Source organism: Spermophilus citellus (genome assembly GCF_964194105.1).
Source record: "Spermophilus citellus genome assembly, chromosome: 10".
In the NCBI taxonomy this organism is placed as follows: domain Eukaryota; kingdom Metazoa; phylum Chordata; class Mammalia; order Rodentia; family Sciuridae; genus Spermophilus; species Spermophilus citellus.
This window is the reverse complement of record NC_138197.1, coordinates 82089303-82115800: the sequence shown is the minus strand read 5'-3', so window position 1 is coordinate 82115800 and position 26498 is coordinate 82089303. Positions and strand designations below refer to the sequence as shown.

Here is a 26498-nt window from a genome sequence, read left to right as displayed (position 1 = left end):
AACTGACCAAGAGACTATGAGGTAGTGATAATTTTGATATATAGACCTAGAGATAAAGATGGAAATCTGGAAACCATTATTTCCTAAATGGTATTAAAATAATTAAGGATGTTCTCCCTGAAGCAATGTGTAGAACAAGAAGACCATCAAAGATATTTTAACAGGTAATATGCTAAAGGTACCTGCTATGAAACATGAAGTGTAGACAGAAGGATAAGAGGAAAACCAAGAGAGATCAGTCCAGAAGACTGCAGACTCTAAACATCTTTCTGAATTTCAGATTTACAACAAATACTGGAAATTCATTGTTCATTAGACTAATAACTATTTTCTCCATCATAATATTAAAATGTGTCTCCTATTGGGATGATATCATTATTAATACATTGTACACACTGTGGAGTATACATTCATTTATACAGAATGCCCTTTAAAATTAAGAATAAATATTAATCTCTAGCAGAATGAGCAAATACCATTTAAGAGGAACTTCTCTGTTCATTCATCAGTTCATTGCATGGAGATAAATTGAATGTCTGCCATGTGGCTGTGTGCTAGATATTGTGCTTGAGTTTGGGACTTTGCATTTTAAAAAATGACTCTTTGCTGTCCAAGAACTCACAGTGAATTGGATCGAAAGTCAGTAAGTCATTGTTAGGTACAGAATGGTAAGACAGAAGTTTGTATAGGCATATTTGCAGTCTAATATTGCATGGCCCATAACTTTCCTAAAACTCAAGAATAACATTGTGATGTGATGTTATTCAAGGGCAATTTATTCTGACTTGTCTCCTTAGTATATGGTATCTAGACACAATCAAATGTTACATTCTGTGATGTCAATATTGATTTTTCTTCTACCTTTGTATTCTATATTAGACCATAATAAGAGAACAAAAAGAAAATTCAATAAAAAGTTTTATTGAAGACTGTTTTTTATTAAAGACTGTTTTCTATTGATGAACTATTTATAGAGAAAATTCAGCACTGTAAATGATTAAATACTTTATGAATTGGTTATTTTAGATTCTCTACTAGGTATAATATTCATAGATAAATATGAGAGGGGGAGGGAGAAAAGAAGAATGAGGAATGAGGAGAAGAAAGATTTTGTGTATGAAAATATAAAAATCTGAGGCCACTGCAATAATTCTAAGTAAGTTGAAAATAATTTAAGATTCTCTTTAGAAAAGAAGAATATTGGAACATTATAACATTGCACACATTTGTTAATATTTTGAACTTGTAATACACTTAAGAGATCTTGAGGTTTTTACAAGCACACAATTAGTTATAGCACCCTTAGCCATCTTAGTTGAAATGGGATCTAATATATAAAATTCAAGTTTCCAGTTAAAACAAAGAATCATAAAATCTTTATACTGTATACAAAACCAGGGAATTGCATTTATTATGTTTAATATTGGACTTATTGAAGATGAGAATTATTTAGCAGTTGCTATGTCTTTTGTTCCTGTGCTCCTCTGTTATGGCATTTTGCTGCTATGAAGTAGCACTGCTGACTTCCCATGATTTATGGAGAGATTAGCCCCAAATCAATAACGGGCGGTTTTGTTGAGGTTCTGCTTACTGTTGGCTATTTTACTTTTACCTTTTATTGCTTATTCTTTTCTGGTGACAAACATATTTTACCATTACCTTGCATCTTCTATTTTTTTTCTGATCCTGTTAAAGAAAATATGGAGGACCAGGATGAGAAAAGAGGGAGAGAAAGAGAGAGAGAGAGACAAGGTAATACCAGGCAGTGCAAATTCATTTTCAGAAGATGCTTGCAAATAATAGAATACAATCTCTGCTTTAAATCTCCACTTTAAACTATCCTATATTTGAAAGAGCTTTTTGAGTAATTTTGTGGAGAGCTGATTTGGTCAGCCTGTCTCTAGGATTTATATACTGAGATGCTTTTATTCTATCTTGAGAGAATAAAATTGAATATTCTTAACAGATACTTTGGCTGGTAGTCAGAAGACCTTAACAAGTATCATGATGAGAAATCTTAACTCCCCCCCTCCAAAAAAAGAAAAGAAATCTTAACTCCCAACTTCAATTACAACATAGGATCAATTTGTGAGATTACTAAATGTCTAGCCAGACAGTCAACCATTGTTTGAAATTATGTTTCACCAAGGAAATGAACTTATTGAAAGCAACCCTTCATATGTAATGCTGATGTGCACCACCTGCCTCCAGATTATAGCTTTGAGAATGTCTTAGATGGGTTGTAAATAAATTCCCTTATGAATGAAGTTGATAATAAAAGCTGTTAATTGTAATGTTTATTTATTTTTTATTGGTTCTTTTTAGGTATACATAACCATAGGATCCATTTTGACATACTTATAAAAGCATGGAATATAATTTTTTCTAATTCAGTCCCCAGTACTTCCCCTTCCCTCCCCTTCTTCCTGCTTTGGTTCTCTTTCTTCCTACTCTACTGATCCTTCTACTATTTACTAATAGTTTACTTTTTTAATTAGTGTGTTTCTTTTTTAATCATTGTACATGATGGTGAGATTCACTGTGGTATGTTCATATATGTACATAGGAAAGTTAGGTTCATTCCACTGTCTTTCCCTATCCCATCTCTTCTCCCTTCCTTTCATTACCCTTTGTCTACTCCCCTGATCTTTCTTCTATTCTTTTTTTTAAACCATCTTCCCTTCTTTTGGATTAGCTTCTGTATGTCATAGAAAATATTCTACCTTTGGCTTTTTGGGGCTGGCTTATTTCACTTAGCATTATACTTTATGCTCAATGAAATAAGAAATATATGAGAAATAGATAATTCTGGAATTTTTCTCCAGTTCCATCCATTTACTGGCAAATTCCAGAACTTTATTATGACTGAGTAATATTCCATTGTGTATATATACCACATTTTCTTTATTCATTCACCTGTCAAAGGGAACCTAGGTTGGTTCCATAGCTTGACTATTGTGAATTGTGCTGCTGTAATCTTTGATGTGGTTGCATTACTGTAGTCTGATTTCTGACAAATTCACATTTCACCCACATAGTGGTCTAAGGAAACACTGTTCTGTAAAATTCTACCTCATCAGTGTATGATACCAAAGGGAAAGATACTTATAATATGAATGAAAAGTATACGTGTATACAGGCTAAAAACCTACGGGTTGTGATAGAATTATTTTCAGTAGTACTGGTAATATCTAAGGGTTCATTCTTTCTGATGTTACTGAAAGAATCAGATATTCAGGGTGCATCAGGTAATTTTTAATTCTCCCATAATAGCCACTGAAAGTCACTTTGCAATGGTATATATCTCAAGCCATCCTCCCACTTCTTCTGCACTGCTGTTTTTTCAGCCCCTCCTTGCCTCACCAGTATACACCCACTCTATCTCACATTGCATAGTTTGTTTGGCTCTTTTAAAGTGCTACTCAGTGAAATTGCTGAGAGCATGCTGGTATATTTGTGCTGTCACCTTGTTTTTATTTATAGTTTAGTTTGTGTCACCCTTGTGGAGTCTTATAGACATTTTCATCTTTTTTCTTCACTCTTCCATGATGTTGCACATCGTTTGCTTCAGAATAGGCCTACTTGATTCTTCAGGGCAGTTCCTTCTTTTTATCTAGTACATAATGGGAGCTCCACAAGCCAAAAGCCACAAAGGTAGACTGATCTCTATTCAAAATGGCACCCACTACCTTTTCACCAATTTTTCAGGGAGAATGGAACATTGAAAGAATATCTCTTGCAAACTTCACTAGAAAGGAGCTCCAGAAGTATTTTAGTTGGTTCTGAGTCATCAGATCTAGTTTATTCACATGGAAGTAAAGTATAGGAGTTGAAATTCACAAAGCCAGGAAGTCAAATGTGATGGTTGATTATGTATGTCAACATGACTGGGTCATAGTGACCAAGTATTTGATTCAAGTTATTTCTGTAAGGGTGTCTTTTGGATGGCATTTACTAATATTGGTAGACTACCCTTCCCAATGTGTGTGTCCCTCATCCAGTCAGTTGAAGGCCCAAGAGAACAAAAGGTAAGTGCAAAGGTCAAACCCAAATCTGTCTGATTTCTAAGTGTGTACACCCTCCAATTAAATATATTTTTTTTCATAAGAAGTGTACACCCTCTAGGTGCCATGTAATCACTATATCATAAATATAGTTCCGGCATAATTTTCCCAGAAGAGTTTGACTAATATTGACCTGCCTACATCATGTGTTCTTGAAATGTTAATGCCTACATAACTGATATTCTTAGATGTCTTATGCATCTTTAAAACAGCTTTTATAGCTAGGTGTGGTGATGTACACCTATAATCCCCCAAACTTGGGAGACTGAGGGCAGGAGGATCATCAGTTCATGACCAACCTTAACAGCTTAGTGAGGCCCTATGTAACTTCACAACACCCTGTCTCAAAATAAAAAATAAAAAGACCTGGGGATGTGGTTTAATGCTTAATTGCCCCTAGATTCAATCCCAGTACCAAAGAACTAGCACACAACAAACAAAAAATAACAAACAGCTTTTGTGTATCTATGTATGGATAATCTTCCATATACAATTATAATGTGAGTCAAAGATCTGCATCCAGCATTATGACTCAGGCATTTCCATGGGTAGAAGTAAGATGGAAAGGTAATGGTTTTTGGAAGCATGCATTCTGTGAGAAGTTGGCAGCTTTCATGGGGGAAAGATACTGTCCATCAAGAAATACTCATTTGGACGTATTTATGTAATAAGATGAAAACAAAGGGAAATGTCTTAGGTAGCTTATGAAACAAGGTCCTCTCAAATCAGTCACAATATGCAGGGTTATACCCAGGTGCCAATGTTAAAGTAGCATAAAAATCTGTGGAGACTAGAAATGCATTGTATGTGAATTAAAGAACACTATTATTCTTGTGCTAACTGTTGAATTTGCTTAGTGGAATGTCATTACAAAATTTATCTATAGTTGTAATATAGTGATTCCATTGTAGACTTCACATAATAACACCCTTTGACCCATTTTAAATTAATTATTTTTACTTGGAATTTCTGAGTTCTAGAATATTCCAAGCTGTTTGCATATGTTTTCTAGGATTTCAGGTATTGTACTTCCTTTTGATGGTGTTCTGAAGAGAGTAAATAGATTTTTTTTTCTATTTATTAAACATTCCCGAAGGCCTACTATATGTCAGTCCCTCTACTAAATCTTGGGGAATACATAGGTAAGATTCTGTTGTTGCCCTTTAGAAGTTAGCACTTGTGATATAATGAGATAGACTCTGTATTAGTCAAACTGGGCTCAGCAGGAAAAATAACAAAAACGGCCTTCAAATCTCAGTAATGTAAAACATCCAAGGTTTATATTTCACTCAGGCTATCCCTCCATCACAGGTAGCTTTGGGGTGTCAACTCTGGGTCCTCCTTATATAGAACCAAGGCTAAAAGGCAGACATGGTCAGATATATTATTAGTTACTATGTTATTATAGCAAGGAAAATAACCTCATTTTTCTCACACTGCATGCAACAGAGCTAAAAATTGTACTCACAGAAGCATTCTGGGCCTCCATGCCTACTTATTTAACCTAATGTGTCAGAAAGTATATCTTAGTCCTTGATGGGGTGTCATAGTGATGTTGACTTAATAGGACTTTTGTATGAAAAAATTCCTCTCGGTTACTGAAGATTCCAGAGTGGCTATAAGAATTCTATCAGCTTTGCTTTAGAAATTCACAGTGGAATTCACAGTGGATACATTTCCCAGAGCTTGCAATCTATCTATCTATCTATCTATCTATCTATCTATCTATCTATCTATCTATCTATCCATCCATCCATCCATCCATCCATCTATCATCTGTCTATTGCTGATGGATACCATTTATCTCAGTGAAAGATGGCTGGTATGTTCTGCTGAAAAAAAGCTTCAAGGGTGTTATAATGATTAAGAACCCAGTTTCTCGAGTCTGATTACTTGGTTCACATCCTAACTCTGCAGTTTATTAGCTGGTGGACCAAGGGAGTTACTTTATATCTATGTTCTTCACTACATCTGTGAGGGGGACAATAATGTACCTACCACATAATTCCTTAGGTACCTTAATATTTTTAACATTATAAAGTATTTAAAATAGTTCCTGGACGAGTGTTAAGAGTTTATGTGCTTTTAAAATAAAATACATAAATCAAGTAAGTTGTTAATAGGCTAATAAAATAGGCCAGTTTTCACATAACTCAAATGTGAGCATTATTATTCCACAGTAATCAGTCTTGTCAAATAAATACTAATGTGGAAATATCTCAAGATGTCCTTTACTACTCCCATTCTTATTTAAACAAGGGTGTTAAAGAGAAAGCACAGAATCAGTGGAAGCTGTTCTTTCTGCCCCTGTTTCCCTTTACTAGAGCCACAAAAACTCATCCTAGAAAGAAACCCTTGGAGGTAGATTAAGTAGATTCTGATGTTTGTAATGATCACAGAGTTGGTTGTTTCAATTACATAGATGGGGCAGGTGGAAACCTATTGTACTAATTAATGATAAAGGTGGTCTTCCCAGATGTGTGCTGAAAGAACATGAAGGAGTAGCTTCTTTATAGCCACAATACATTGCTTTTCCAACCACATCTCTTGAGGACTTACTGGGGCTACAAAGTGAAAGGAGCATTTCTGACCATTGCAATTATTGATCTCCACTCAGCTACTATTTTCAAATACAGTTCAAAGGCACCTCACAAAAAAAATTGTATCTTTGTAATTAAAATGTTTTGTTAACTAGAAAGAAAAGAGTGTTATTCTGTATCTATATTCTAGGTTTTTTTAGGGGGGGGGTGCTTTTTATTTTACTCTTAAGTTTGTTACTTGTGTGCCTGTAGCAATTTAAGATGAGGTTGATCTGAGTGGTTGTGGGAACAGCAAAAGATTGTTTTACTGAATGCTGAACCACCCTTACACATTTATATTACTAATAGAACATTAATGTTCTTATTAAATCACAAAACACCAAGTAAAAACTGATGCAGAAAGTGTTTATAGATGTTCACCAATTAGCAGAGACCTATAATTCCTATTTATGGAATAACAAATAAAAGCTAAGTGATTTTTTTAAACCTCAGTACATTTCAACCAAATGTAATATGTGAATTTTTGCTCTTAGGAGATAAAAAATTATATTAGACATTATGTGCATAAAATACCATCTTTATAATTTTTCTTGACTGTAGCATAACATTTGAAAACAATGCAGGATTGGTCCTGTGCTTTGTATGGGAAGTACATAGCTTTATAAATGACAATTATAGTTATTAAAAAGCCAGGAATTCACTTATGGTTAACTCTTATTATTAAATAATTAGATTTCATGAAAACCAGTGTGCCACTCCTTCTAACATTGAAAATAGCCTCTGTGTGTTGACACAGAACTGGACTAGTATCTCTTGGTATTCATCTTCCCCTAGATTCTGGACCAGTAATTTTACTATATATGGCCACAAATAAATAGCCAAGTCAGAATAACCCCATGACTAAATGATATTCTTCACTCTGTGTTTTTAATCATTACCTCATATTTATTGCCTGCCTGATACTCTGAAATCTATATCCATCATTATTGTCTTTATCATCATCACTATCATCAGCAAATGAATATTCAGTATGTTTAGGACACTTTACTTCTTAGTAAACTTTTTTTTTTTACTTTTTTTATTGGTTGTTCAAAACATTACAAAGCTCATGACATATCATCTTTCATACATTTGACTCAAGTGGGTTATGAACTCCCATTTTTACTCCAAATATCTTAGTAAACTTTTAATTACTCATGGAAAAGAAAGGGAAAAAAGAACTCAGGGGAAATTATAGTCCATATATAATCCTCATTTTTCAATTTTAGGAGAAATTGGTGAAAGTCTATTACGATAGTTTTTTATCATGATAAAATTGGGAAAATAACAAAAAAATCAAGAAACTTAAAAGGATATTAGCTGACACAAAATCACAGAATCACAATGTTTTAAAATAGGGTCACATTTCATAAAAAAATACTTGACTTCCTTGTTATAACAAATTTTTTGTTTCAAAGGTTATAGTATGTGCCATCACTTCCGTGGGATTCTTAGAGTTGGGGGCTCTGGACTACAATACTCACTGAGAATATGACAGTCAGTCTTTCACATTACAATCTTCATGTCTCATCTTTATGATGGGAAAGTTGAAGAAGTTATTGCAGTGCTCTATCTGGGAACCCTGTGAGGTACCAACCTTAAACATTTATTAGCAACTTGATGTGATTTAATAGGTTTCAGAAATATTTTATGCTTTAAAGTATGCTCCTTTTTGGTCTATTACCATGGTTAAAATTTTTGCATCAGAAAGTCATTTATTCACAGTTTGAAGACTTCAATATTCAAGGGTTATTTACTAAAATTTCAAATATTCATGATAAGGGTGATTGCTTTATGTGGCAGATAATACAATTTATTGTCCATACTAGGCCACATTTCCAGGACAAATCTAACAGGAAGTCAGAGAAATAGTTGGAAATCAGGACTATCCCTGATTTGATTCCAGGCACATTGGAAGATATAGTCACTCCACCTATAAGCATCAGTTAGTTTCTATTTTAAGCATTATAGGAAAGCAAGTTTACACTCAGTCTAAACATAATTTATAACACAGAAGGGTTATACAGGTGGAAGAATGCCAAAGATAAATTTCACATATTACATAAGCTTGTAGATAATATTCAACACCAAGTGAAATTGAACCTATCTACCTTGACTTTTTCTTTTACTAATTTATGTATCAGGTAAAAATCTTCAAATTATTTTCCCCCATTCCTACAAATTAGACCAAATAAATTATAAACACTATGCACTGAGGCATTGGAAAACCAATGAGGAAGTAAAATTACTGGTCCAGAATCTAGGGGAAGATGAAGACCAAGAGATTCTAGTCCAGTTCTGTGTCAACACACAGAGGCTATTTTCAATGTTAGAAGGAGTGGCATAAAGAATAGAAGTTCATCAGCAGCCTTGCAGTTCCAGGAGACTGTATAGCAGGTCGAAAATCACCAGGAAGAGAGCCCTGGTTTTTCATGGAAACCCAACCTGCTACATTCTGAAGTTAGAAAACATTAGGAGAAAAGCACTCCCTGGACTCAGTCTGAAGCATTTTAATTCCTGAAATTGGATTGAAGTAAACAGGGATTATTAGGATGTACTTGGCAAAAGTAAAAGTGATTCCTCTCTGAGGGAAGATTCCCAATCCCAGTCTCACAATAGGTCCACAGATTTTCACATATGATGTCTAACACCCAATAAAAACAACCAGACAAACATGAAGACAAGGCCACGGGAACAAATCCCATCAAAAGTAAGACACAATAATGAACAATCAAACTGGAGAGTCATGGCACTAAGTTAACCATGAAAAGAACTGTAGAAGTGTGTGTGAGTTTCAAGCCAATGAAGAAATAACAGGCTAATAAAAACAGTCAATACAAAAGAAAGCAAAAGAAGAGAGTAAAAATGAATCTAGAACAAGAGGAATAATTAGAAAGCACTCAGGTGATGGTAGAATTTCACCCAAACATACCGGTGATTATGTCAATTACACATGGGTGAAGTTATCCAATTAAAAGGAAGATTGTCAATGTAGACCAAAAGATCAAAACACAAATATGTGCTGCTGAACAGAGATTTATCTAAACTTCAAGGAAAAATGGAAAAGAAAAGAAAACATATATATATGCAAACACTAGAGAAAGTTAATATAATACTAATACCAAAATGTGTGACAAAATTATTGCTAAATAGGAACATTTCCTGATGATAAAAAGTTAAATTCCTCAGGAGAAGCCACATGATAAGTCACTTTGTCTAGTGTCATTACTTATATACCACTTCCATTTTTGCTAGAATTAGTAAAAATATATTTAGTTCTCACTATGGTGAAGTAATATTCAAAGTACTTTACACATATGAACTCATTTAATCATAACAATCCCATGAGAGAGATTTAATAATTATCCTCATTTTGCAGATGAGGAAGTTTAGGAATAAAGAGGTTACCAAAGTTATATAGCATCTAACTTTTTAAACCCAGGCAACCTGGCCTCCACATTATAGGTAAAAATATTTGGGTAGAGAAAGTCTAAATGGACCAAATATTTTTGTCTTTTTCTCTTCTACACATTTCAAACTAGTTTTCCATGGATGGTATTGGACCCCAAATATCCCTTTCCCTCTGCCTAAGGTACCAGTTTAGATTATTCTTCTACCTCTTCCTTTCCCCCTAAAAACCATGAGATAGTTACTTTTTCTCATAACTGAACTCACATTTCTTTTGAATTTTTTTTTTAACAAAGAACCAAAAAGGTTCACGATTTTAAGATTTCAGTACTCTTTGTATATAGGATAAGCCAAATGCTGTGGTACTAGAGTGAAAGATTGAGAAGCCTTCTTGTTCCATCATAGTTTTCTATACTAGGAAATCTTCATTATAGCTAGATTTCAAGTGAATAGAAATTATGCATTCAGATTCTCCATTGGTTACCTGAAGCCATTTACCAGGGAAAACTTCTATTGCTTCCTATCCTGAGCAACCCCTTACACAATGTCACTCACCACCCTCCTTTTCCTTAAAGGTTGAAAGCCATCACTGTTTGGACAGAAAGAACAGTGGCTTCCAGGCTTATAAAAAGATGTCTATGTGGTCTCCCCTGTCCTTCCAAGCTTTATCCAATTTCAATTTCCAGGAATGGGGCTTTTTGAGGGAAAAGGTTGTAAAGCTCTATGTGTTACTGGTAACTTCTTTGTAGTTCCTTCTCATTGATCTGTGTAAGCAAGGGACTTCTCTGCTTTTACCTTCTGATTATTCCTCGCAAGCAACATAGGAGTATAAATAGAAGCATAATCACATTTGTTATGTGATGTTTTCCCTTTGCTTACTCCACTGCTGCCTCACCACTTTTCTTGTCTCAGGGCATTTGCATATGCTTTTCCCTCTACCTAAAATGCTCTTCCCCAGCTACCAGCTTGATTGGCTCTTATCTCTGTAGGCCTTTGCTGAAACTTCAATTTCTAAGCAAATCTTCCCTGTCTATACCAGCTGATATGCATTCCTATCTCAAACATGCCTCTCTTCCCTCTTGAGTTTATTTTTCTCTTGGGGTGGGCTAAAATAACTAAATAATCCTAATTATGTATGCTATTTGTTTTTCTAGATAGTTCCATAGGGGCAATGGTTTTGGTTTACTTTTTTTACACCTGGCACAGTACCTGCCACTTAGTATGTACTTCATAAATAATAGTCAAATGGATGAATAGAGAAGCCTGGAACACATGACCTGTTTCACGGGGTTGTAAACCTCAAATGGGAATCACACTCCCAGATTGTCTCTTACTACTTTCAGACATCTTTGGAAAATTTCACTTAATTTATCTGAGCTTCAGTTTCCTCCACTGTAAACTGAGGATAATAGTACTTAGTTCAGAAACTAATAAAAGTTATAATAGTAAATGGAAACTACTTATAGTATAATACTGAGGCTTTTATAGGGAAAAAATGGTGTGAACTAAGAAACCTATTGATGCTGGCAACTCTGATATGAGAAATGGAAGCCAAAGTAGGATGAGGAGGCCCAAAGTTTCCTTGAAGAACCCAATGACCAGCCATCATTGACATCCTAGACAACTTTTCTTTTTAAAATACAGGCTTGGACTGGGCTTAGTGGTAGAGTGCTTGCCTAGCATGTGTGAGGCCCTGGGTTCGATCCTCTGTACCACATAAAAATAAATAAATACAAATAAAGGTATTTTGTCCATCTATAACTAAAAGTATACTAAATAAATAGACAGACAGACAGACAGACAGACAGATAGATAGATAGATAAAAATAAAATACCAGTCTACATTTGAGGGGTAGAGGGGAAAGGTAGCAAGATAGGTCAGGGATCCTGAAGTATAAATAAGTAGAGATTGTTGTATTCTCTGTATATGTGTGTGTGATTGCATGCACAATAAATACTAGGAGCAGTGGTGAATCAATCATTTTGGTATTTGTTCCATTATAGGAAATATGATACCATTTCAATTATACCAACATATTTGATGTCAAGTGAGCATAAAATTCTTAGGTGTAGGATAATTGTCACCACAAAACATTCATGAGAAAAAATTTTCTGACACTGTTAAGCAGCATTATGGAAATTACGCAAGAGAGAAATGCTTTAAAAAATAATGGTATAATTTCTAACTGAAATATGAACTGTAATGACTGTGCCAGCATCAACCTTGATGTATCCATTTGGACATTTTCCACATCCCTAGTGGTTAGTCTAATACCAATTAAACCATCACAGATTGCTATTATCTTCTTGCATTATTATTTTCATGAATTAATTTTGTTTTAAAAATCAGACCTTTTCCAAGTGAGAATAAATTTAAATATCTGAGATAGAAATGTGAAGCTGAATGTCAGGACCCATACATATCTATAACTTCGAATTCTGAAACCACATAGTCATGGGACTAATCGTAGAAAAATTAAAAATGGAGGAACTGACTTTTTGGGTCACCTAATCATTTCCCTTGCTGTTTATAGAGAATCTAAATACTAGTTCTAGTTCCCTACTTCTAATTTTACTTTTCTCCATATATACTTCCTTCACTCATTCATTCATTTATTGATTTTCTGTCCATCTACTATTCATTCATCTACTGTTTTAGCCTCTCATTACACATCATTTATGTGCTCTTTGTACTGATGAAACAAAATGTATGCTAGTATTTTTTTCTGCAATACCTCATGGTTGGTGAGACAAACAGTTTAATAAATAATCATAATATGATGAAATATGTCTTAAAATATGTTATGGACAAAGTTCTAACTGGAAGAATCATTATATGGTAACATCTCTGGGAATTGGAACAAGTATAGTTCAGGCAAAGCTAAATTGTCATGATGATATGAAGACGAATGGGCACATCCCATATAGTATATAGTATGTCATGGCTGGAGTTGAGCACATGTGCTTCTGTGCAGCCTTTGGGAAGAAGGGGAGATAGAGCTGGGTTGGTTGGAGTCTAATAATAAAAGACTATATATATCATGGGCAGGAATTTAGATTTCTTTTCTGTCATAAGATGAATTTGTAAATTATCCTTTCAAAATGATGGTGGCAAAGAGGAGAAGGAACTGTGAGGGACAAGACAAGTTACCAAGACAACCAGACATTATTGCAATTGTACCAATGAGATAGAATAAAGGCCTTGATAATGATAGTGCCTAGAAACTGGTTAAATTCAACTAAATTCAATTAAACTCAAGGGGGGACTCTAACATGAAAGTTCTACTTTTCCTCAGACCAGTGTTTTAATCTTACATTTTCTGGTTAGGCAGGGAAAGGTGAAGGTTAGCAGTGATCAGGGAGAGGGATCTGGCTTTATTACTCAGGACTCCAAATCTTTTCCAAATGATAAAATATAATTTTCTATTATGGCATGATTTGTTTTTTCTCCACTATTACTTTCTTTTGGTGGTTGGTGGGGGAGTACCTGGGATTGAACTCAAGGACACACAACCCCTGAGCCACATCCAGCCCTATTTTGTATTTTATTTAGAGACAGAGTCTCACTGAATTGCTTAGTGCCTCACTTTTACTAAGGCTGGCTTTGAACTCATGATTTTCCTGCCTCAGCCTCAGCCTCCAGAGCTGCTGGGATTACAGGCATGTACCACCATGCCCCAAGTCCTTGATTATTTTTAACTATCCTGACCTCTCAAATTTATGTTGGCAGTGTTTTTGCTTTACTTTTGATTCATGCTACCATGAATAATAACCATCTATTATCTGATTTTAATTACTAACAACTCCTCCATATGATTTTTGAGTATATGTTATTGCTATTCAGAACTTGTTTCAAATTCTAAATTGCTATTCAAATATTTGAAATTTAAAAGTATGTTTTCATAACTTTGGAGTACTTTGGGAAAGAGAAAATATAAAAAACTTTTTAAAGTCTTTATCTATAAAATGTTATAAATTACAACTGAAACATGTCATGATCCCATTCACAGTTAACTAGAGTTACAGAATTGATAATGAGTCAAGAACTGCAAAGTTGGCTTAAAAAGTGAATATCCGTGGATGGTTAGACCCAGGTGTCAGTCAAATGACCCAGTCCCATTTACCTGCCTTTAAGTGTGTGTGATTCAAGTTCATGCCTCAGCTAATCATGCATTACTGTAGGCCTGGGTGTTCTGACAAGCCTGGAATGGTTATGACTACAAATATTAAATCTTGGAATTCTAATAGAATATTACTACATACTATTGCTTCTATAATTCTTTTATACTTTTATGTAAAAATGACTACCTGCTGATTTCAGTGTAACCTTCTCACTTGATTTTTAATGAACTTTTTTTCTTTCATTTGTTCAGAATGCTTCCCAAAATATTCATGAGAATTCTTACCATGTTTGTTTCAATTTCTTGTGAAAAATTATTTTAGAGCCCACTTATAAATATGTGTCTCTGAATTAAAAACAAAAACAACTAGGAGTTTATAATCTTCTATGAGAGATGCTCCCTACCGTGAGCTTTTTTGGAGGTAAAGAAAGTTATTTCCTTGCCGTCCCTGTGCTTGTTGAAATGTTCCCTTTCTCCCAAGCTTGCTTCCTGTGATAAAAGACTGAACAGTGGAGTGCCTGACATGTGTTTGTTCCTTAGGCAAACGTGTAAAACTCTTCAAGTTCGAATGGAGAAGTAGAAAGAGAAGGTTTCTGCTGTGCCTGATGACAATTTTTTATTTTTCCACATTCAAAAATATTTTGGCTCCACGTTGGAGCACTAGTTGTGGCGAATCCTAGTCTTGGTCGGATTCTAAGGAAGGGGCAGAAGTTTCCTTGAGAAGTAAAGATTCAAAACAACTCCAGAAATGAGCTCCTGTCTTGGTTTATTTCTCACAGAGCAGCAGGTGTGTACACCATGGTAATAGGGTTAACTATGACCTAATCTTTCTTATAGTTGCCATTAGCATTTCAGGTGCCTCTGATGATGTACTTGGTATAACTGTAGAGGTCAGAGGACAAAGGACCACTTCAGTGGTCAACAAGGAAAGACAATAATTTGTTTTTATAAAAAAGTGGGGAGAGGCATCATTCTTTGAAGTGATATAAGGTCCATATATTGGACAATTTTTTTTCACCAAGGGCCAATATGTTATGATGGGTGAACCCAATATTGTAGCTTTGCAGTATTGCTTTTCCAAGATAGAAAATGGATAATATAAAAGCCTGTGTGTATTCCTTAACCTCTGGCTGTTAATTGGAAATTATCACAAAATGTACTGAGCCATCATGCTTTCACTTAATCTTCATAAACTAAAGCCAGACTTCATTCTTACCTAATGGGCCATTTTTTTATATATTAGCATTGCTCCATATTGATCATTAGGTCATACCTGCACCTAAGCAATTACGAGTAACAACTAGATTTAACTACCTGGGATTGCTTAGATAGAAATTTGGAAAATTGAGACTACTGAATTGTGATTATATTATTAGAAAAACCCAAGGAGGATTATAGCTGGTAAATAAGGAAAAAAAGTCACAATACCCTCTACATTAGACATCACTTTCTGTGCTGCCCTGCCCTTCAGAAAATGGATTATATATTTCTACAACATGCAGAAAGGGAATATTTTTATTTTAAAGACTTACCACATGTGGAATGATCAGCACTAAATTTAATTATAGGGAAGAAGATAGGATGGAAAGGAGAGAGAAATGTGCTGTTTTTGACATGTTCTCAAAAACTGCTGGTTCAGGCTTTGTCCTACCTCAAGTTACATCTAGTCCCTTTCAAAGCAACAGGAACATATTCTTCATTCAGACATGTATCTCAAGGAAAGATTTTTACCAAGAGCCATTTTTATTTGTCATTCACACCAACCAGGAAATTAAGATAAAATGCTCTTTTAATAATCTCTAAGCCACTAGAAAGAATTTCTTCCAAGTTTTAGCCCTTCTTAATTTTTCCTCATGTTGGCATATTTTTTCTACTCTCCCTTAGATGTAGCAAAGCTAAGATCCTTGGGAAGTGTGATTTTTGACCAGATTTAAATTTAAAATAAAGCTTTATTGCAGAAAGTAGACTAAAACTATCAATTCAAATTATTCCTTTGCAAATGAGAGAAATTCCAATTGAGTTAAAAATCTCAACTGTCTCTAAGAATATGTAAACTATGCTGGCATGTGGACATAATATCTTTAAAAATATACTCATATTTTCTTGAGGCATATATTATTTATTTATTTAGTGATTCAGAGGATTCAACCAGGATTGCTTTACTACTGAGCCACATCCCCAGTTCTGTTTTATACTTCATTTTGAGTCAGAGACTTGCTGCGTTGCTGAGGCTGGCCTCAAACTTAGGATCCTCTTGCCTTAGCCTCCAGAGTCACTGGGATTCCAGGTGTGTGTCACCATGCCTGGCTTTAAGGCATTTAAAATAATTATTTTTCCTTCGTAAGAAATTTTCAGATGTTTCCAAGAAAGTTCTCCAAATCCTGTATGCTTTTTGCCTTAAGCATTATGTTATTGTGTTATTGGGGTTTTTTTAATTTTTAATTTTTTTGTGTGGTTTTCCATCTGGAACACACAGAAAATGTGTCTGCTGGGGGTCCAGGGGAAGGAGAAGGAAAGTCTTAACACATTCAAGAACATCCCCAAGCAACTTATTAGCTACCAAAAGAGAAAGCAGAGAGTACTTTGCTTGGTTAACAGTGGGTGCCATACAGAGACAACCAGTTGATCCGTTTCTGAGCAGAGGGATGTGCATAAATGGTAGTGCAAACTGTCATCTGCTTCCCTGAGTCACGTAGGAGAGTTCATGGCAAGCATACTGTACAGCTTTCAAAGTTCCAAGAAATAGTACAAGTCCATCTGTTCAAAAGATTCCTTTCCAGTCAAGATCTTTATTTGCACAGGACCGGAAGCTCCAAGCCACTGACAGATGTTGTATTTGTGGTAAGCACTCAGTAGTTCTGCATTCTAATATAATGAATAGGTCTTTTAAATAAAATGAAGTCTATGGAGTGCTTATACCCCTGTTGAGTTTAGGTGCTCAGGACCAAGTTTTAGGGAATCAGTGCATCTTAGGAAAAATCTTAGTAGTGGAAGGCTGGGAGGGAATTAGAAAGAAGCTCACTTTGCTAGTAAGAACTAGCTAACTTTGATAGTAAGAACTCTGGAGATTCTGAGATTTCTATGTAACTTATCCAATGTTTTAAAACTATTTTAACACTGGTAAAAAGTCTGGTCTCCTGACTAGCAGAATGAGACAACCTCTTCTTAATCATAACTGGTGTTATGTTTTTTTTTTTTTTCCTACAAGTCCAGGAGATTATATGTGAAATCTAGGGAATATCTATTTTCTGCTTCCACACTGGGTCTCACACTGAGTTACACCTAAATATAATCAGTTAGCTACAGAAGTGCTCTCTTTTGTTTGAAGTGACTATCTTTCCACTCACCTAAGGCTGACAGATCTTTCAAGAATTTATACAAAAGATAATCGAATAGCTCAAGGTCATTTAGTGGAAATGGTGACCCTTGCTGAAGTGTTATACAGATGGCCTTTACTATCCCAGTGTTAAAATAAACATTCAAGTCTAGCACCAAAAGTTCTTTTGCAGGAAGGGGAAGGTTCAGGATTAAACTGTAATATGACAATAGAATCTTCAGGGCTATGGAAATCACCTCTATCACCATGAAAGTAAAATATAGGCTCAATTTTTATATGGGTGGGTATATTTATGATGCTGTTTCATATGTCATTGTCTTATAGAACCTCACCTGTACATGAAAGTTATCTAGTCAGCTTGCTTATGAATATATATCCCAAACAGCTACATTTCTTTAATTTTGGAATACCTCATTGTATAAGATGCTGTGAGACAGGACAAGTGCATTCATGTATAGTTACGACCAACCTCACAATAGCTTTTCTCTTGCTTAAATGAGAAAACCTGCTACTGCAGTATAATGATGTTTTAATTGCATACTTTGTACACAAAAAGTGAAGCAAGAGCTTAATTCTGGTACTTGTAAGAGCTACATTTTAAAAATACATTGGCGGTGAAGCAGCAATTTTACTCCAGGAAAGGAAAAGTTCATTTGAATCAGCACTTAGGATTACGAAAAAGGTATTCTATTCTTTCTTTTACAACTTGATCGAATAAGTTAAATTTATTGGAATGTGAGTTTGAAATTGTGTCTATGTGGGATATTATTAGGCAGCTATACTGTGAAGATTGGACATAGACTGCTTTGAAACCTTCTGCCTCCCCTCAGAACTGTTGCCACGTTTTCTTGCTTTCTAGCTGTTTAAATAATGTTTATTAGTTCAAACATACACGTTTTTCTAATAACATGGATATTTAGTGAAAATTTAACTCTTTTAAATGAAGTTGACTGCAATGTTCAGAAAACATTGCCTCTTCTATTATTCTGTGTATGTGACAATAGTATATGCTCTAGAATATAATGCTGATCCTGCTGATCCTCAGAACAAGATTTTAATGACCACATTAGAGAAGAGAAAATGTTATTTTGTAAATTAAGCTAATATAGCATAGGATTCACACTGATGGTGTGGAGTTCTGACAGTGATCTCACAAATTTTTGTAGATGGCAAACATAACAACCGAGATGAAAAAAAAATGGGGGGATATAGGATAGAACTCAAAGAAAAACTAGGTCAGAGGAACCATCGATGACAAAGAAGGAAATTTAAAGGTCTGCATTTCATTTTGGTATGATCATGACAACCTTTAATTTTTAAAGCTTGATCCTAAATATATCACTTGCATGCAAAGGCTGATGGCATCTGGCCCATCTGAAAGACAAAGAGACAGAATGGAATTATGTATCTGAAAAGACTAGTAACATATGTTCAGAAATAATCGGGGCAAAAACTGAGTTCAGTGCATTCAGATGCCTAAAAATTATATGTATTGGAATACTAATAGCTAACATGTATAGTGCTTCTTAAGTATTCATTTGCAAGGCACTGTTTTCAGTACTTGATCTAGTATTTCTCAGCCCTATGGTGCAGATGCTAGTACTGTTGCTTTACTGTGATCAGCAGCAGACCTGACCACTGACTCCAGGCAACCTGAAGTCAAGGCACAAACTTTGAACCATGGCTTTCTACCTAACCCTCTAAACTACAATCTAACTCTCTAAAAAATGATCACATTTTTGATGCATGACTTTGATTATTAATAAGATTATAAGAAGAAATAATTGCAACATGAGTGACTATATGAAACAGAAAATTAATTTTAAGTCAGTATTTGTAGATAAGAATACCACCTTTCCATAGGAGTCATATATCACTTTTTGTATCTTGTTTGAGAATTACCGCTGTTACCACCTGTCAGTATTTAAAATGCATTTACTGGGTCAAGTACTCCACAAATATTATTTGATTTAGTCAAAATAACAAATGTGTGGCATAAAGTAATAATATCCTCATTTTACACATGAAGACACAAAAGTTCAGGAGTTTAATTTATTCAAATTTGTAGTATTAGAAAGTGATAGGACATGAACTTGAACACAGGTGGCCTGCATAGGCTATTTGGCATTATGTCTCTTACCGTAGTTATGTGGCTCCCATGGATAACCCAGCAAGCAGAATACGAACAGAAAAAAAAAAGGTAATTTGAACTTTAGAAACATAAAGATTTTTAAAATTTTGCAAAAGCACCTTTTACACTTGGGGACAAAATAGTTTCTTGAATTTCCTTTTACCATTCTAACTTTAACTTGGAGATAGGTAGAGGACATTTTATAATGCTCATATTATAAAACAGAAACAGAATAACATTATTGACTTTGCTTCATTTCAAGTTTAACAAATGTCATATATGTTGTTTTTTACCTGGTTTATTTTATTAGTCTAAATTAGTGAATAGATTAAGACATGATTTTAACATGAATTTCTGATGAATGTAATCTGGATCCTATTCTAGATTTGTTGGATTGGGTTAAGTGGATGCTTTGTTCTTAAAGAATTGCACTTTTTGTTCCATGTTAGCAGATTAGCTTCTTCTTTCTGGTGGATCATTACCAGGATATTTTTGTGCTTGTGACTGGAGAAGCAAGCTATTGTTAAGATAACCCACTTGAATCAATCTGTGAAATATGGTATAATAAGAACTATGTAATGTTTTGAACAACCAACAATAAAATAATTAAAAAAAAAAAAAAAAAAAAAAAAAAAGATTATTTTTCTCTGTGTTTTGCATGTGTTCAGTGCTCCAGTAGTTGCAAATGTCAAACTAGCTGGTGTGTAGGACACACAAATAAGATTTACATAAAAAAGAACAGCTCTGTGAAATATTACTCATAGAAAGGCAAATGTACTGAGATAGTGATTATAGCACAGGAAGCTCGAGGTGTAACCATAACGATGGCAGGACCGTTTCTTTCCGTCCTGCAGTATTTTATATCTATTGCCCTCAGAACAAGAGAGTGTGCATTCATGGGTAGCAACTGTCATTTCCCGTCCTGTAAAACTGATTTTATTGCAATCTCCTGCTTTTAGTTACTGAAAACTTGCTGAAAATCCTCTAGAAAAGGTAAAGCTTCCACTGTTGTGGCCTCTTTTAAAAAATACAACTTGAGTGAAAAGAGTAATACTTAAGTTCTAAAAATATGGCAAATGTTCAAGTTAGGAAGGAGTTCAGAAGGTTCATAATTAAAATGATCTGTGAATTAAAGCATGACCTAAATGAACAAATACAGGCAAAAATTGATCACTTCTACTTTTTGAAGTGCTGGATTGCTTGTTTAAGCAGATCTTGTATACTAGGATGTTCTACTTTATAGTCCACACAAGGTAAAATGGAATTTAGTTTGTCCCCATCTCTGCCATTAACATGCATTCAATTTAAACTTGAATTATTTAGTTTTACTTATTTAATGAGCATATGATTCTTAAATGGTTGATGATTTTTTTGTTTAATTTTAGATAATAATTTTATTTTAAAGTACTATTTGGATTTTTGCATTTAGGTGACTTACTGATAATATTCAGAATCATTTTCTATGCATTTTTAAATATATTACAATATATTTTATATATTTCAAAATACATATCCCATATATTTCAGTATTTGCTATTCTATTTGGTGTAAACCTTGAGGTTGTCAGGGAAAGTGCTGACATATGTTCATACATGTTCATCTTATACTATGTCGAAAGGGAGAGTCATTAGTCAGCCTTCGTTTGAGTCCTTCAGTGCAGTCCTCTAATTTGACTAAATGTCTGACAGTGTGAATGTTTCATTAGACTTTTAGTGGCTTATTTATTATTTATGCATTTAAAAAAACTCATATCTTCAGGGTTGACAGAGCTAGCAATATTTGATCATCACAGCAACACTGTGAGATTAACAAGATTTTCTCCCTTTTACATATAGATAAACTGAGGGTGATTACAATTATTGCCACTCTGGCCTAAGTCTAAACCTCTGCATGTCAAACTGTAATGTGTTCTCCGATTAAAATTTAAAAAGTAAGCCTGTGATCCCAGCAATTTGTGAGGCTGAGGCAGGAGGATGGCAAATTCTAGGCCAGCCTGGGCAACTTAGTTAGACCCTATCATAAAATTAAAAAGTCTGGGGATATAACTCAGGTGTCCTAGGGCTCTATCTATCCTGAGCACTGCAAAATAAATAAATAAATAAATAAATAAATAAATAAATAAATAAATAAATCTGAATCAGATTGTCCACTTTCAATGACATTAGAAATGATTTATGCTCTATTCTTTATCTCATAAAATATGCTAGGATATTTTTAATATTAATAATCTAGGAACATTGTGTGTAGCTTGAGTGTGAGGAAAAAGTAATTTCAATTATGCTTCAGCCCATGCTTATTTAGAAAATAACTTATTTTTAGCCATATTAAAATTTGGGGGTTTTTTTCCTAGCAATTTTATCTGATAGAAACATAGCTTCATAAAATGTGTATTTATGATATTCCTATATTTGTGAGTACAGGAACATATACATAATATGAGTTATATACTATGTAGCATAGTGTATGTTACACACTTTTATGTTTTTATAGGTTTGTGTGTGTGTGTGTGAATGCCTGTTCTCTAGAGATGGGGATAAGGTTGTTTCAGTTACATGAGTCTTTGGTGTTGCGCTGTAAATTTGGCTGTGTTTTGTCAAAATCATATGAAGACAAAGCTCTGCCATAAAAATTATTGAGAGACTCTCTTCTCAGCTTTATGTAAACCCACAGGATCAAATATTTAGCTTGGAATGAAGATGTAAGTCTGTGTACCATAACACAATACATCACTTAGAACTGGGGCTTGTTATGGCTCAAGATAACATGCCACTTGTTTTCCTGCAGTCATGCACCAGGTTCCTACATCATTCCACCATGTTATTTCAGTTGCCCTACCCTGAACCCCTGTTAAGGCTAAGCTCTTTGTTTTCTCTTAATCTCTTTATTCCTTTTCCTGTTATTTCAGCACTTATTTTGGAAATATAGTCCCCATGTTATGTTTCAAAATTTTTTTTACTAAGAAGAGAATTGTCAGAAAAATCAGGTGAATCCAGCCAATGGAAATCATAGATTGTGTTAAATCAAGTGTAAGGAGAAAATTTATCATGAAAATTATATGACAATGATCAATGGTCTCCATCAGTTGCCTGTGATATAATGCCTGTAGAAATGGTAGGATTTCCTTCCCACCTTCTTCTTGCACTGACACTCCATATGAGGTCCTCATACTTCTTGTGTCTAGTGACCAAAGTATGGCAGAAAAATTGATCTTGAGGTTACTTCCCTGCACCTGATTTTTCCTGTTCTCAGAATCCCTAAAAGTCATCAGGTCCTTCATATTTGCAACCTTCATCCCTCAGTTCATTTTCTTCCATGGTTGCTCTGTGCAACCATCTTATTCAAGAGAATAAGATGCATCAAAGATGCAGACCAAGACTCCTTTAGTAATATTAGTTGGCCACAGAGACATGAGCAAGAGGGCTGCCTTCATGCAAAGAAAACACTTCTGAATTTTACATCTCCTTTCTGTAGTATATTTGAGACCAGCCATGGCATGGCACTGGCCAGAACTCTGATATAGTTTAATATTTTCTTTTTTTCACAGCTGATGAGAATACAACAAAAGAAAATAAATAGAAACCAGCCTTTTAGTAAAAGATTTATCAAGAACAAGTACCTATGTCACTTAAAACTAAAGTATCTGCAGTAATTTTAAAAATTCACTTTTTGTTATAACCATTACTACAAAAGAATATTAGGTAATGTTTTTGAACATACTGCCTATTACTAGGGTACAGTTAGAAATTCATTGACACAGTAGGATTCTGTCTCTGTATATCTATCCCCTTGTGTACGTGTATATAATGTACTTTATCAGATACTCTGTTACTAGTTTTTCCTGTATACCTGGATTTCCTTGGTACAAAAATTCACTGTAAATCTTCCTAGTATTTAAAATAACATTAGTGCTACTATGCTAATCAATTTTATGTGAATTTCTGAGCACTTTTTAAATGTCATGAATCATTGTACTATTCTTCATTCTTCCCAAATATTTTTGTTCTTACAAATAGGTGATTTTTCTGACACATAATTGAGTGAAATAGGTTCCCAATTTTTAAACCATTTCAAGAGTGAATATTATAGAGCCAATTCCCAAGGACTCTCTTGAGACCATGATCTGATTATTTTCCAGTGGACAACACTTTTGTTCACTGAGGGTTGGTATGATGTGTTTATGATCTTTGGGTTATATCCAACAAACCTATGCAAAGGACAGGGATTTCAGAATCATTCTATGGTTCTGAGAAGAATGTCATTACCAGTTGAGATTATTCTGGTCACAGTTAAAGCCCTTCAAATAACTGTGAAAGTAGCTCTGAAAATATTGTGAAATGATGACAAGAAAAAATTAGTGTACTGTTATATAAGTCAGAAATATTTGAAACTGTAATCCTCTAAAATTCAGCAATATATTTGATATAGCAAACTAGAGTTACCTATTAATTGCTAATTGTGTTTAAGACTATAGCTATATTTTGAAATGTTGATTATATTTTCTCCTTCATTTGTAGGTAACCCATTAACCAAGGATAAATCAAGTGATCCTCCAGGCTGATTACATTGAACATATGCATAGAAATTTAACTCTTGAGGTGATCTTGAAGATTTTTATACTGCTCAGAAGAAGGGCTCCAGAGTCTATTTCCAAGGGATTCTATGGCTCGTTACCAGCCTCTTCTTCAGATCAAGACTTTAAAAATGTCAAACATGGACTTCTATATCATAAAGACTTCAGATTTGAACTGCGCTCCACTTGTAAAGTTGCTAAGGGAATTTGAAGTTGCTGTCTGAAGAGCTGGTGGAGAGTGGGTGTTTACGGTGTGACGTCACAGTCACCTTTTGGGGTCCTGGGTCCAGCTGTGACTGCTTTTCTTGTTTCTGAAAGCTGTCTCCCAAGCACACTGTCCTTCTGTCATGGATGTGTTCCTGGGTCCTTTGTTCACTGGCAAATGGGACTGTACACAGCTTTGATGACACTTCCTTTGAGAACTTCTCTGGCATGGCATAGACTGAGACAATTTTCTTTGTATCCTAATCTTGGAGCTCTAAAAGCCTATGTGTTTTAACATCTTAAGGTTGGTTTTGTTAAAGGAATGGAAATATATATCCATCGATAATAATTATTGTTGGCAAGTAATAGTAATCTGAGTACATCAATCATGTAAGAATGTATAGACAAGCTGACATGTTACCCCAAGGCTAACCCACTACTGCAGCTCTCTGTCAGTTAAATAGCTAGTAGTTAGAACCGGATCATCATCTTCATTATACAATACTTTGTATTACTTCTAGAGCACTCTATTGTTTTTTTTCCCCTTAAAGTGGGCTTTTTCTTTCTTTATTTTTGTTTACTTTTTACCTTTACAGAAATCAGCAGTGAACTGTCAAGGTATTATGTAGCCCTCAGATTCAAAAACTCACCAGGGATGCATGTGCGTTTCTGATTCTTAGCTTGAACGTTATTCACTTAGACTTCTTCTGAAACTTTTTTTCAAATGTACTTTTTCTATCTCATTTTAAAAGATTGTCTCTTGCTTGATCCCAATTGACTGTTTGAATGCTTACATATTTGTTCAGTCTGTTGATAGAATAAATTGTTCATTTTCCTTGGTCAGAAATTTATAAATATTTGCTTACAATTGTTCCATTTGAACAATTTCATAGGCCAGTATTCTGTCCACATTTTCATAGTCTTTTAACATTCGTGATTTTTTGGTTCTACGGGAACGTCTTATAAATATTTAAAAGCCTTAAACATTTATGTAATTTTTTCTAAGTTATTACAGAATGTATAATTTTATACTGCATTTATTTTGTTTCATTTGTGATGTGGAAGGAGGGAAGAATGGAAATTGTAGAGCCATTCTGTAATAATATTGTGTAAACCTATAGATTGAAGGAATGTAAAGGGAGATATTTCTGTGTCCTGCTTGTTTTAGACTACTCAGAAGATACTTCTGAAATGATCCTATTAGCAGTTCCATCCTGTTAGAGAAGGTGTGAAAATGTTTTGTAATTTTAGAATTCACTGACAATGGCCAGTTAGGCACAGACTGGTTTCCATGAGGGAGGCTCCCAAGTTCTGGGATCCTTGAGTCTGTTAATTTGTAACAATATTCAAAGACCAATATAATATCCAGACACTATACTAGGAAGAACAAGTAAAAATTTACAGTTGATTAATATTAAGTTTGAAAAATATTCTTTTAGCATTGAACTACAAGTCTATGGCCCCACAAGTATGGGGAATGAAATTACTTCCTGCCTCCATTTTAACTGTGCATAAAACTAACCAGATGGCTCCAAGTGGACTTTATCGTGGTTCAAAAGTACATGAAATCATAAAGAAAGAAATAATAGTTGTGCTGGAGTTTCTGCATCAATTAGAATATCATTAATTTCTTTAGAACAAAGTGGAAAACTGTATTATTTTGAAAATTATGAATTTCTCCTAACTTCATTTGAAATTATAGATCATGCTTCTCATTTTTTAAACTATGTCCTTTAAAACAACACTGGAAATTCTGTATTATATACAAGTGTAACACATGCATATTAATAGAAAAAATAAATGGAATTTAAAATATACTAACTAGATTATCCCCAGTAGATTAATGTTGTGACTATTCAGAAAAGGTGAATAAAATTGGGATACAAAATGGACTCTCTTTCATAAGTACGATTTGGAAAATCTATGTTATTTTGTTATACTTTAAAGTCATGTCAGTTACTATGGAGGAAAGCCTCTGAATTCCTAAGAAGGCTGTCATAAATTCTTCACTGTTCTTTTCATAAAAATCCATAGCAAATACTGCCATTTATGTAAGGTTCCAATATCTGGTTTGCTTCTTTGCT

At 34.4% G+C, this 26498-nt stretch overlaps 1 protein-coding gene across 4 annotated transcripts in view; it reads left to right on the top strand.

The window, feature by feature from the left end:
• The window catches only part of TAFA2 (TAFA chemokine like family member 2), a 368454-nt gene extending 342212 nt beyond the window's left edge, over positions 1-26242 (top strand). For all 4 annotated transcript variants that reach the window (XM_081311269.1, XM_081311271.1, XM_081311270.1 and 1 more), the window contains one exon: positions 24155-26242. In XM_081311269.1, the coding sequence (XP_081167395.1) occupies positions 24155-24166 (12 nt within the window). In that variant the 3' untranslated portion in view covers positions 24167-26242. The remainder of the gene's footprint in view (positions 1-24154) is intronic.
• Positions 26243-26498: the final 256 nt, after the last annotated feature.